Consider the following 13,766-nt stretch of genomic DNA (forward strand, 5'->3'; position numbering starts at 1 on the left):
TTTTGGAAAATGGCTGCAATGAAACAAAGAGTGAAAAATTTAAAGGGGTCTGAATACTTTCCGTACCCACTGTAAGTTGTGCCTTGTCTTATACTTATGTTGTTTAAAGAGAATAATCATTCATCATCTTTTAAATATTAAAATAAATGTGTAGAGGTATGATTGCAAGATGCGTTTCATCTTATTTCTGTTTGGGTTATGATGACACAACACCAGTCAAAGATCAAGTCTCCCCTCTCAAGTTAAAAATCCATCTTAACTTTTGTAACTTTATTTTTTTTACCAAATTACAACAGAATCTCTTTATTACCAGATATTTGGGATTTGAAATTTACATTGGAATGCATCTGGCTTATTACTGTTCCCACTTTTGCAGACCAAAACATACAAAATACTCCTAATATTAGCAGTTTATTGACTAACCTCTTAAAGGAGTACTTGTAAATTTCCCCCACCCTTTTATTTTACTGATAACAGAAAACCTGTTGGCAGAAGCATTGGTTCCAACTCAAACCTGCACTCCAACTTTTTCATTTTGTGGAAATGGTGCCCAAATAATTGTTTTGATCATTGTATCTGAATCAGTGAGAAATATCTTTTGGGTGTCCCAGGTCAGGAGTCTCAACCCAGTGACTTGAAGATAAATTTAAAAAATGACAGAGAGAGAAGAACAAATGAGTGACAGAGAAAAACAGAATGTCCTGATTGGGAGTGTCTGTTGTAGTCTTTCCTGTTTTATTTTGTAGTCTCCCTTGTCATGTCTTGTTTCCCTTCCTGATGTGTTCCACCTTTTTCCAAAGTTTTTTGATATTTTTAATGTTAACGTGTTCAGCGTTTATTTCGACGGCCCATCTTTTCAGACAAAAAACAAACAAACTGAAAACGGGTCAAATTTGACCCAAGGACAACGTGAGGGTTAAGTTACAACTACATTTCCCATAACGACCATATACAATCAGTATGGAAGCCCGTGAGTCCAAACATATCGTTGTCGCATTTCCGCGCTGCTGGTCTTAAAGGAGACGCATCCTAAACAGGCTCATTCTCGGTTAAAGAAAATAATAGGTTTGCTATAGCTTTAAGAAGTAAATCATGCTGAATGCTAGTACAATTGTATTTATCATACAACGTAAGTTTTTATTTATGAATAAGCTAGTTAATTAAATGCGTTCGTGGGGACTACGTTTACTCTTGAGCGAGCTAACAAAACTTGGTCCCAACAGGGCCTTAACGTCAACGTTACGTTGTCTGACAGGCTACATTTCTGTTGATAACTGACGTTGGTTAACTAGCTAATTACAAAAGGTCCGTAAGGGTCGTAATAGTGGATAAGAGCAGTATGGACTCGGAAGTAGACGAGGTTTTAGGTACTCGTCCTGGGAGTGACAGAACCGGCGACTCAACGGAGGCCACCAAACCATCACCGGACTCGAGTGAACCGCCAACCGGGAGAAGGGGAAGTAAAAGGCTGGTGAAAGCCGCAGTCAGCGCCCCAGGCTCCGGTGACTCTCAGCCCGGGGTTCGTGTGTTGCGAGCCCGGGGAGCTGAAGCTAGCAGGACCAACGTCAACGAGTCCAAGCGCAAGACTACGGTTATGCACCGGGGACGTGGGAGACCCGCGGGACCACGTCCCAAAACCACACCGGTCCCGAAGTAAGTGCTTGGTAAAACTACTTTGCTGTAACGTTACACTACTATTACAACGAGCTGACTACCGTTAACTAACTGCATCACTCACAGTGAGTGTAACTTCACTGGTGAGGTGTAGGATGTGTGCTAGCTATATCACCGGGGTTTCTTAAAGCTATAGGTTTACTAGAAACCAAAACAAATGAGTTGAATGCAAGTTGCCTGTTTTGCCCTATTCCTGTTCATTGTCTTGAAGTTAAAGCATACTGTGCATTTTCCAAAGTATAGTCTACTGCAGATTAATTTAGATTTGCACCTGCCTGGCATTTACTGTAGACTTTCTCTCACACAGACCTCAGATAAAGAAATCCACTGCCAAAAAAGGTAAAAAGACATACTTGAGTCCTTTTCACTATTAGTAGGCTTTTTTTCCTGTAATGTGTTACATGTATCATTAAAACCTTGGCACTCTGACTTCCTCAGCATCCAGACGCACTCTTGGACCAAAGCTGTCCAAATCTAGAAAAGGCAAAGGGAGACCTCCAACCCAAGTCTCTCGCATCCCCCCAGCAACAGCATGCAAGCCTGAAGTGGAGATGGAGGCTTCTGTGTGTGGTAAGACAACGAGCACTTGCAATTTATTTTAATACAACAGCTATCATCCAAAAAACTGAAATGACATTATTCCTCATCTCTGTTTTTCAGAAGAGGAAAGGGGTTCTTTCAAAGGAAGCGATGACAGGTGACGTAGTAAATAAGCATCAGAGAACATGTAGAGTTTCCTGTTTAAATTGCTGATGTAAATTTAATTGTGGCCAGTGTGGTGTTGATGTACATATTAGCGTTGCAGATCCAGATGCGGCTCTTGATGAGGATCCCTCGTTCGGAGATGACCTAAGTGACCTCGTCTATAACCCCGAGACTAAGACGTATGCTGAACTCACTGCCTTTCCATAACCATCGTATCATTATTGAAGACTTCCAACATGAGGAATGTTAGTTTCAACAGTAAATTAAGCTTTATCTCCTTTAACTCCTTAGGGAAAAATCAAGGCGCCGTAGGACGTTAAAACAAAAGGAAGTCAAGAAGGAGGAGTCCGAAAATGAGGAGGAAGAAGACGACATTAAAAAGGAAGAAACAACCGAGATTGTGGTGCAGAGTGAAGCCGGTGTAGGCAATAACACAGAGCCCCCCAGGAAGTAAGCAACATGTGGGTTGATGACTAGTTGAAGGATTGCATTGATAATAGGTGGATTTTGTGTATCAGTGCTACCTGAAGACCCCCTCACCGATAGGGTTCCGTCTGACAGCCTGCGTACTCGCAAAAGGTTTGCTTAGTGCACCTTAAAGGAAGTTAAGAATGTAAATATGGTCCTATTCTTCCTATGATATGATATGATATAATATAACTATATAATTTAACATAGTCAGACCAAACTTATCCAAGGCCAAAACATTTGTTCTGACTAAATTTGGATTCTTGGATTTGGAATATGAACACATAAAGTAACTAGAGCTGGGTAATATAGAGAAAATCACATCTCATCTAAATTTTTTACCAAATACCTCGATATTAAGGCGATATTGTAGGGTGACAATTGGTGCTTTCACAAAATATTTACACAGTGAGATTTTTGATAAATTACCATCAGTATCATGGACAAATATATCACTTGAATGTAATGTAGCCTTTAAAACCAGGTAAAGACAACACGTGTCATACTACCATAATCAACAATCCAAGATGATATATTGCCCAGCCTTACAATTAATGCAAAAAAATGTCAACCCCACCTAGATACGGGGTAAACCACACACTGACTATTTCTATTAATAGAAAATATTTTTGCTTTTGTGAATTTTTTTAATTAAACCATAGCAACCCTAATTAAATTACAATCAATTTTTTGTGTTTTTTATTTTAGGAGAGGTAGACAACAGAAAGATGACAAAGTCCCTCGGCCACCAAAACAAAGGTAACAGTCTTATCATGCACTGTAGATGACTGGTGCTATTTGCTTTAAGTATGATTATTCAACTTTTCTGTCTTTTATAGGAAAAAGCCCCCCGTGCAGTACGTCCGCTGTGAAATCGAGGGCTGTGGGACTGTATTGGCCCACCCACGCTACCTACAGGTTTGCCGTCCTGTCAGCTGTAACCATGACAGACCCAAATATTTTAAAAGGCCCTGTCTTAAATTTGGCACTGTACAACAGCCACAATGTTAAACTAAATTGGCATGCTGCATTTTTAGTTTTAGATGTGTGAAGTTACCTTAAGGTGCAAAGCATCAGAGGTTGGGTGTGTTTACTGTAATATATACTTATTTTCTCTTGTCTCTTCATTTCAGCACCATATCAAATACCAGCACCTGCTTAAAAAGAAGTACGTGTGTGATCACCCCTCCTGTGGGCGCTTGTTTCGTCTGCAGAAGCAGCTGTTGCGCCATGCTAAACATCACACAGGTGACAGATGTCTTTTAGCTAATTACAACATTTCGAAAATGCGTGAAAGATGTAAATCTTCAATTTTCCTTGCCTGTCCTGTGTTGGTGTACTCTGCTTCAGATCAGAGAGACTACATCTGTGAGTTCTGTGCTCGGGCCTTCAAGAGCTCCCACAACCTGGCCGTGCACAGGATGATCCACACAGGAGAGAAGCCCATACAGTGAGTAGCAACGACGCTACATGTCCCAATGTGGAACTATTCTATGATCATATTAAACATATTATGTTATAGGGCTGGCCATTGTGACAAGGTTCAGTCTTAATTATGTAGAAATGATCATTTAAAATAACCACATAATACCTATTCTCTTAAATTCTTCCTGCAAACATTCTTAGTGTTGCGTACGTGACAAAAACCAACAAGGTTTCAGATTAATTAACAATGTTTTCAGAAGGTAAATTCCTGTCACTTCCCCTATGGAGCCCAGCTACTTGAATCCTTACCAGTTTATCCTGTAAAATAGTATATCTAGCTATGAATTAAGAAATGGATTATACACAACAACTTTGTTATTGTACCCTTTGAGTCTGCGTCATCTTAGGTGATGTGATTTAGTATGTTCATTATTATTTTATTTTACTTTTGATAGTTTTTTGTCATGTGAATATGTGATGCAATATTGTTGAAGTACAGTTTTGAATAACTTGTCATTAGGGCTGTTAATATTTTCACGGGGGTGAAATATGTCCTATGAATGAAGTTGTAGTGAATCTGCTGATGGTCTGGATTGCGTGATACTTCTGGAATGTTAGATTCAAGATCCACACCCAGCCCGGAGCAGTCACACACCCAGATCCTCTCAACAGGAATCCCACAGCGGCCAGATAGTAGTTGTTATATTTTGTCAACTTTACCACTGCTTCTGATTAAATTGTAGTAAAAATGATGAAACTCAAACGTCAAGTCAGCTCAGACTATGACCTGGTCTTTGTCTCCGTCCTGTGGCAGGTGTGAGATCTGCGGCTTTACCTGCCGTCAGAAGGCCTCCCTAAACTGGCACATGAAGAAGCACGATGCAGGAGCATCCTACCAGTTCTCCTGCTCCATTTGTAGCAAAAAGTTTGAGAAAAAGGACTCTGTGGTTGCCCACAAGGCCAAGAGCCACCCTGAGGTGCTCATAGCTGAAGCCCTAGCAGCTAATGGGGGCTCAGTGATAAGCAGTCCCATCCCAATCCCAGAAGCGGTCCCAGTCCTCACCCCGACCCCAGAGACTGTCCCGGTGCTCCTTCCAACTCCAGAGACTGTCCCGGTGCTCGCCCGGTCCGACCGACCCCCCGTCAGCCAGGGGAACCACGACGGGGTGACCAGTACTCTCACTCCGCTGCAGCAGGTGGTGCTCCCGCTCGCTCCACAGACTCACTTAGATGGATCTCAGGGTCAGTTCCTCCACCTGCCCGCGCAACATGTGGTGCAGGTGGCACCTCAGCAGCAGGTCCCCGCCTTGCTGCACCTCACCACTGCTTCTCCCGCTCACCTCTCCAGCATCAGCCATCCCCAGCTCATCCACCTCTCCACCGTTCCCTCCAGCACTGTTGCCGACACACAGAGCACCCTCCTCACCCTGAGCTCCGTCAGCACGCTGGCCTCCACGGCCTCCCTGGCTTCCCAGCAGGCTCTGCAGTGGGGCAGGGAGACCCATGAGGACACACAGCTGCCCGGGGAGGGGGAGCTGTGGGACAGGGTGGTGGTGGGGGGCGGTCATCAGGATGTGGAGGAAATGATTTGGGAGGAAAACGAGGAAAGGAGGAAGGAAGATGGAGGCATTGTGTGGGAGAGAGAGAGAGGAAGACAGATTAATTTACAGTGTGCCGAAGTTCAGGAAGATGGTTTAATCTAGCTAGAAGGCCATAAAACGTCTTTATTTAAGAAAGGAACAAAAGACTGAAGGACCTGTCAAAATGTAAAAAGCCTACACAGCTACACAGAGTTACTTATATCAGGGAGTATGATTTCTAATATTATAGATCACATACACTCCTTTTTCCACTTATTGAATATTTTGGAACCTTTTGGTTTCCTCACCCTTGTGTTTGAATATGTGTGTATGTTTAAAACATTGTTTTTAAAAGACTGCAAGAAGATTGAAGATATTGTACAAAGGACATTTATATCCCACATTTCCACATTGACGTAATAGTTTCAGTTATAAAAGTTACAAAACTAATGAACTGTGAGCAACAACTACAACCGAATGAGGTTCTTGGTGTACACTAATCTTCGTTGAAAGATTACAATAAAACACATATTCAAAAATGTCCATAGACTATTCTATTTTGATGAACGGAAATAAAACCAAAAATCTATATAAGGACGTTTTGGAAAACAAGGTAAGCTTGCCAGATTTAGCCATAGGACAACCTTTATATCTTCAATCCGTGGACAGGTGGATGTCAACAAGACAAACCCAAGACCTGTAGGGGGGGCGGCGAGTCCACCGGTTGCAGAAAGACGTCTGAAGGTACAGAGGTCTAAGAGAAAATAGTTCCACTTCATTTCCACTTCTTTCTTTTTTTTAAATAAATGTGACAAACATTCAGCGTAATAATAATAAATAAAAAAATGAAATAAGAATGTGACAGATTTGCAAATCACATACATATATTATAGTGACAACAAATGTTCTTATTAAATAGATTGGAGTATATATCAGATATAGTTATAGCTTTCTTATGTTACTAATTTAAGAGACTCAATATATAAATGTCAATTTCAATTTGAAATAGCTTAAAGTAAGGTCTTGATATGGAAAACTTTATGAATGTATGATTTATTAATATGAAACGATTAACAATATTACATATATTCCTATTATATCCTTTATACTCAAAATATATAATAATATGTTTCCCCTGTTGACTTTATTGTAGAAGGATGGGTGGGCCACATGGTCACGTGTTTCCATAGACAGTTAAAGGGAGAGAAAGGCCCTCCTGTGCGTCCCCCTAAAAACGCCCCCGTGTCCTGCGGAACCAATTAAACCCCCTCTCGGTGCGTGCACGCCAACATGAACGCCGACACCAACACACTTCATCGGCACTCGCCGTGAGGTTCTCCGGTCCCTGTCCAAAAAAAATATCCAAAAGGAGTCCCGCGTGTGAAATAGTTGTTTTTGGTGTCAACCTCGACGACGTTGGAGGGGGTTGGGGGGCTCGGTTCTCGCTGCTAACCCACCAGACGTGAAACAGGGCTGGGGAGCTAATGGCAGAGCCGGAGGAGCAGCGGATAACCGCGCTGGAGACGCCGGTGCCCGAGCCGTCCCAGACCGCGAGAGCGGTGGCTCTGGCCCGGCTACTGCACTACGAATGTACTCGTCTGCTCCAGCTATACGTGAGTTACCACTTTACACAGTCGCTAGGCTTCTCTCATACGTGCCAGGCGGTGTGAACACACACACACACACACACACACACACACACACAGACACAGACACACACACACACACACACCCTTCCCGTTACTTGTGGCTTTAATGGGACCATGTTTCGTAGCCAGCAGCTAGCTACCTGTCGCATTTGACTTATGTTGTACTTTTACTGTGCAGTACACCCGTTAACATTCACCAGTATGCACTTGGGTATTTTTCAAAGATTATGTGGTGCAGTGTAATCACACTAAAAGCCCCCCCCCCACCCCCCCAATTTCCCCTGGGGTGCCTAATGGATAGAGTGCATTGGATTTGTCTCTCTGCTGTCATGCTCCTGTTCCTCCTCGTCTTTTTTTAGACACCTTTTAATTGATCAATATGGCTGTCACTTTGTGTTAAATTTGTAACTGAATATAAATAAATCAAATGTAAATAAATCAAATGAAAGGCCCAACTACAAGGCCAAGAAGCACCTTGCATCTGCTTTACAAATCTCTTTTCTTCGCCCTTTTTTAGAAAGAGAAGGAGACATTCTTGGAGGACCACACCCCTGACGGAGGACATATGGTGTCCCCGTCCCTGGACTCGGAGGAGCCCAGCGCGGAGCAGCAGGTGCAGTGGCTGCATGCCGCCCTGCGCCAGTGCCTGGGGCTGATCCACTGCCTCATCCTGAAGGAAGAGGAGGAATGGGGGGAGCTGGATGGCGACTATGAGACCACGAGGAAGAACGTCCGACTCCGGCTGGAGCACCTGCTGCATAGCACCAAAAGTCTGGTGGAGACTGAGAACACGACTCTAGAAGTTACCCCAGACCACCAGTGTAATGAGGTGCAGTATTTGTTACAGAAAGGATAAAACATTGTTACAAATCCAAAGTTGATCCAACAAAGGGCATTTTTCTTCTAATCCCTTCGAATCATTTCAGCCCGACTTGAGCCTACCCGTCCACTACACAGCAGCTGGTCTTGATCTATTGTACTGGATCTAGTATGATAAAGGCAGTGGATGTTAACTCGCTCTCTTCTGTGTAGGAAACCGATGGCGCCGGGGGGGTTTTCGGCCTCAAGATGTGGACCTATCGAGTCCTGTTGGAGCTAGTCCATTGGGCGGACCACGCCGCGCAGACCCTCCATGTCTTACACACCGAGAGGGAAAAAACGGAAGAGATGTGAATTTTTTTGTTTCAATCCAACAATATCTATGAATGAACTCACTCAACACTAACAGCCAGCTTTCCATTTTGATGTATTTCAAATTGCATATTAAATGGTGTGGAATATACTCTGAACACTAGAGGTTAAAAATGTGCTGCTTAACTAAAATCCCACCTAAGCTCCTTTTAACAAAGCCCTGTAGACAGCTTTTCCCAGACATTGGTATTTCCACAGTAAGTGCTAAAATGACCTCTAGTTTGCTCCAGTTGCGATTTCCTTTGACAAATAATTGAGTGCAGACTATTGACTGTGTGACGATTGGCATGTTCAGAGAAGCAACACACTTGGACTGTTTGAAGATGTGTTTTTGTATGAATTGTGTAATTTAATTTATTTTTGATGACTCATTTTCTCTTGTTAATAACACTCCACTCACTGCTAGAATGTAGCCAAATATACATGACTGAGAAACTGTGACTGATGTGCAAATTAATCTGTAGACATAGGTCACCAAGCTTTTAATGTCCCACCTTAACGACATATCTCATCAAGATATTTCCATGTAAAATGTCATGTCTTGTATTGTTGTTTATGGGTTAGCAAATGTGTGATGATCAAGTGTCATCTCTGGTGCTCTGGTCACCAAGTTCTCTCCTGATGTTTTTACTTGAATATGCTGCTACACTGTTCACAGGTCTGAACTATATAGACATATATAAGACGAGTGGTTCACAACTCTTTTCTGTCATGCCCTTAAGGTGAAAACATGTTTGAGAACTACTGTTTTAGACTAATAGTTTACGGTAGGATTGTACTGTCTGTAGCCAAAAGTATCACTGTAGTAGTAGTAGTAGTAGTAGTAGTAGTAGAAGTAGAAGTACACTTGCTAGGGGGAATGAGCTGCTATGGTGGATTTCTCAATGGGATGCCTTTTTTTTTTTAATCTCCGTGATGATTAACTGGATGTGCATTGAAGATTAAAACCTAGATTGTTCAATGTAGCGCCACTTTTTTTTTACCCGTGTGTGTGTGTGTGTGTGTGTGCACAGCAATTTTTTTTTAGACATCCCTGATTGTCTAATGACTTCCTAGAAGTTTTTGGAAAGAGATATAAATGTCATATGTATTATAACTATATTGTAACACAGTTGGAACATGTAATGCATATTCAAACATATATGAAGAATAGTTATTAAAATAAATTAACAATATCTTGAGTATTTCCAGGAAACTTACTAGGACATTATTACAAACTACTGTCAAAAATAAAGCATTTTATTATTATTCTGACATTATTGAAACCCTATGTAGAAAAGTATTAAAGTGGTAATTCATAGTTATAACTCCAAATAAGGAACAATTAAACATTTCAATAAATCACATGGGCTCGTTATTTCTTTTTGCCAAAATGTCTCTCAGACAAACACATTTATGTTATTCAAATGGTGATTTTGCTTATCTTAAGGGTCACTTAGACTCAATTACACCTTGTTAGCCTTCTGTTATGAGCATATATCTTTGGGATTTGGGGGGTCAACACCAATCACAGATATAGAACATATACTGTAAATATCATATACTGTAAATATCCATTCAACCATGTCTTACACAGTGGTTACTCACGTGTTTTGAGGCACTTGTACTTTGCATAAAAACTTACAACTTTATGGAATTTAACACCAAGACCACTATATGTTGAGGGGCACTGGACTAAAACGACCTAGCTGTATAATATTTAATATAATAGTGGGCTAAACAAGCTATGCACGCAGGGATGTATCAGAATAAACAATCTAATAATATTATATGTATTATAATAATGAATTAGTTAGCTAAATATGTTTTTTACTTTTGATACTTTTTAAGTACATTTTCTTGATAACACTTTAGTAGTGTCAAAATAGTACTTTTGCTTCAGTAGGATATAGAATACAGGACATTTATTTGTGATGGAGAAATAATTAAGGTGCACTTCTGAAACTTGTCAGATTAAAATCATGTTTATAAGCAACTCTTATGAAATAAAGAGAGGTTATTAACTATCAAGCTGGTAAAACAGTGTTGAGCTGTGAAAGAGCCCCCCCCCACACCACACACACACACACACACAAACACACATTCTAACAGAACATCAGGGACAATGTGCTTTCAGACCAATATGAAACAGCAAAGTATTGATTTAACTGCATGGAAGATAACACACCCTTATTGAATATATACAATATTAATCAACAATGTGAATCTTGAGGTCTATTTTCTTAAGATGAAGGTGCACCCGTGCACCCCATTTTACCATTAGAACCCCAAAGATGTTGTGCACATGCGCGTTGTGCAATCTACCGGAGCGCGAGAGGTAGGGAAGGGAGTCCTAATGGCGGAGAATGTACGGTCGCCTTTTGACTACCGGGAGCCACCGACCCTCGACAGCGACGGGGATGGGAGCAAACCTCCGCCGCCACGGGGGTGAGTGAGCACACCCGGCCCCCGGTTTGTCCCCGCGCGGGGTTGTTTTCACCGGGGTTTTGTGAGCTAAATGCAAGAGGCTGAGACGCACGCTCGCAGCGCGTGCGCGTTTGTTTAGTTAACGTTAGAAGCCTTTATTCGCGTGCATGATTTCAGCGTTTTAATGGAGAAAACGGAGCAGGCGACGTGTTTTTCGGTTGCCGCTGTTGTCTAGTGTGAGCTCGTGTCTTCCCCTTCCCGCCTCAGCTTTTATTTAATCGCGAGACGTTTTATTTGTGATGTTTTGTCGGCACACAAGTCTCAACGTTAGCTGCTGGGAGCTAACAGGCTAGCTTCGGTTTAGCATTGATGTAACGTTAAGCATGCCCCCCAGCAGGAAACCTCGGCTGGCCGGTGACCCGCTCTCTTGCCGGTAACCCCCCGTCGTGTCAGGTTCTTTAGACCGCAAACCCCGGAACATCCTATCCAACAAACCGTCACGTCAGTGTTATTATGCTCGACCGCTGCTGGCATCCTGGCTAGTTTTGCTTTGAGTAACAAAGTTGCTGACCATGACTAGAACGCATCAAAAACCAGTTGCCTGTCACCAGGCTCAGTGAATAAGGGACGCTTTGTTGTGCTAATCAGGTCTCTGTTAATGCATTTACAGTCTGACGTGATTGGATAGAGGGGTGGGGCCATTTCCAATATTTAGATTAATAATTATTATGATAACCAAGATGGCTAAATTGCTGCCTGTTTACAGTATGTGTTTCTACTCATGGTCATTGATCGCATCAAACCAGGGACTGATTTACACCTGGATCGCCAAGTAAACCTGCTAGAAACAACCAAGCACTGATGTGGTACTAAAATATATTCATAATTATGGCGAGGACAGCCAAGAATGGGGGTCAGGCTGTGTGCAGTATTCTCCTGAACACAAACTCACATCTAATTGCTGCAAAAATAATGAATCAATAAGTTGGTTGACAGATATTGTCAACAATTCTCGTATTTTAATAACTGTTATACCTAATGTTCGCTCATCCAATTTGATGATTTTCAGCTTTTCTCTGTTTTGCATAATTGTAAATGCATATCTTTGGGTTCTGGACTGTTGATTGGGCGATACAAGCAATTTATAAATGTCTCTTTTAGCTTCTGGAAGTTATGATGGGTATATTTCACACACTGTTTTATGACATTTTATTGGCTAAATTATGAAAAAATTGTAAAAGGAAATCAAATAATGAAGTTGATTAATTTTCAGGCAAAATTAAAAGCTCAAATGAAGCGTAGTTCATAGTCTCCTTTATATACTGTGTATATATTTATTTATTTTAGGGTCTGCTGTTATTCTCATATGTATACTCAAACCTGCAATATATGTAAAATGCACAGAAATCAAAATTTCCAAATGTCTTTGTTTTGATCGCTTGTAATCAAAGACATAGCCAATTACATTTGCATTAAGTAGCAACAATTACACTGTCAACACCACTGCTGCCATCACTAGTAAAGCTGTATTTATGTCGTGGATGAGTCACCCACCTAAGAAAATGTTACATAAACAGATTTGAATACTGCTGTGCCACAGGTATGGCATGCTTTGCTCATTCCGGCTGCTTCCGATCAGATATTCACACAAGGAAAATCTTGAGCGCCGCTTTCTCTGAACCTATCATTATGCTAAACGAAGCCCTGATTTTGTTTTCACAGGCGAGTCTGTGGGAGAAAAAGGAAGGGGACACCTGTCAAGGTGTGTGACCGAGCGTATGTAACAGAAGATGAGGAGGAGGAGAGTATGTCAGAGCACAGCTACAGCCCTGGTATATATAAACACACACACACACCTGTGTTTTTGCCCACTTTGGTGCTTATGGAAAACAAGTGTACCATGTTGTAATTAGCAATATATTGTAGTAGTAGTAAGAAGAAGAGCCATCTTTCAAACATAATGTGTGGTTTGTGATAAAGCACTTAAAATGTGCTGGATTTAAACAGTCCACTCTGTCCCAGGTGATGGCCAGTACCCAGAGGGTGGAGAAGACCGCCTCCCTCCACCTGGCAGTCCCTACTACCTCTCTGATCCCACTCAGCTCTGGTAAGAAGGACCCGGGTCATGGTAACTGTGCTCACATGCTTTTTAAGGTTGGGGGTCGATTTGCTAACGTCACGTTATATTATCCAGTGTGCCAGAGTTGGGGGAGGAGGGTGCGAGTGGTGTTCGGGGACCTGTCCTCTTCCATCCGCCGCCCAACTGCCGGATTCGAGAAGTCCACTGTGGGACACAGGTGCGGTTGGTTGTCATAGCAATCCGAGACATCGCCAAAGGGGAGGAGATCACAGTGGACTACAGCCTGACGGACTGGGGCGAGAATGCAATGGTGAGCCACTGACTGGTAATGTTCTGTATTTTTCTGGATGTCAACAGATCCCTTGAAAAGATCAAAACCAACAATGAACTCAAAATCACGGGCCTACCTAATGGCCCGTATAGACTACACTAATGTCTGTCTTATAATGGGGGGTGTCTTGAAGTTGTTGTGATCAGCGACCAGACGTTTCACAATGAGGATTCCCCATCAAGTTTGTCTCTTCTTCAAACTGCATTTCTACATAAATGGCTTCGGGCTGAGAGCCAGAGACAGGGTGGGGGGGGGGG

The 13,766-nt window shown here is 42.1% G+C and overlaps 3 protein-coding genes across 3 annotated transcripts in view; 2 read left to right on the forward strand and 1 right to left on the reverse strand.

The window, feature by feature from the left end:
* The first annotated feature begins 987 nt into the window (after window positions 1-987).
* LOC117934687 (E3 ubiquitin-protein ligase ZFP91-like) lies at window positions 988-6,046 on the forward strand. The gene is made up of 11 exons (XM_034856556.1): window positions 988-1,653; window positions 1,982-2,013; window positions 2,113-2,244; window positions 2,335-2,371; window positions 2,472-2,558; window positions 2,671-2,829; window positions 3,556-3,606; window positions 3,687-3,765; window positions 3,981-4,095; window positions 4,198-4,297; window positions 5,087-6,046. Exons 1-11 carry the CDS (start codon window positions 1,340-1,342, stop codon window positions 5,973-5,975), a joined length of 1,995 nt encoding a protein of 664 aa, XP_034712447.1. The 5' UTR covers window positions 988-1,339; the 3' UTR covers window positions 5,976-6,046.
* A 4,899-nt stretch (window positions 6,047-10,945) lies between these two features.
* LOC117934635 overlaps window positions 10,946-13,766 on the forward strand; it is a 7,976-nt gene continuing 5,155 nt past the window's right edge. The window contains exons 1-4 of the mRNA XM_034856465.1: window positions 10,946-11,119; window positions 12,821-12,930; window positions 13,121-13,205; window positions 13,293-13,488. Of these exons, the coding sequence (XP_034712356.1) occupies window positions 10,977-11,119; window positions 12,821-12,930; window positions 13,121-13,205; window positions 13,293-13,488 (534 nt within the window). The 5' untranslated portion in view covers window positions 10,946-10,976. The remainder of the gene's footprint in view (window positions 11,120-12,820; window positions 12,931-13,120; window positions 13,206-13,292; window positions 13,489-13,766) is intronic.
* Window positions 12,162-13,766, reverse strand: part of LOC117962233 (butyrophilin subfamily 1 member A1-like) — an 11,012-nt gene continuing 9,407 nt past the window's right edge. The window contains exon 10 of the mRNA XM_034901400.1: window positions 12,162-12,172. The gene's annotated coding sequence lies outside the window, so the exon portion shown is untranslated. The remainder of the gene's footprint in view (window positions 12,173-13,766) is intronic.

Source organism: Etheostoma cragini, chromosome 19 (assembly GCF_013103735.1).
Source record: "Etheostoma cragini isolate CJK2018 chromosome 19, CSU_Ecrag_1.0, whole genome shotgun sequence".
NCBI lineage: Eukaryota > Metazoa > Chordata > Actinopteri > Perciformes > Percidae > Etheostoma > Etheostoma cragini.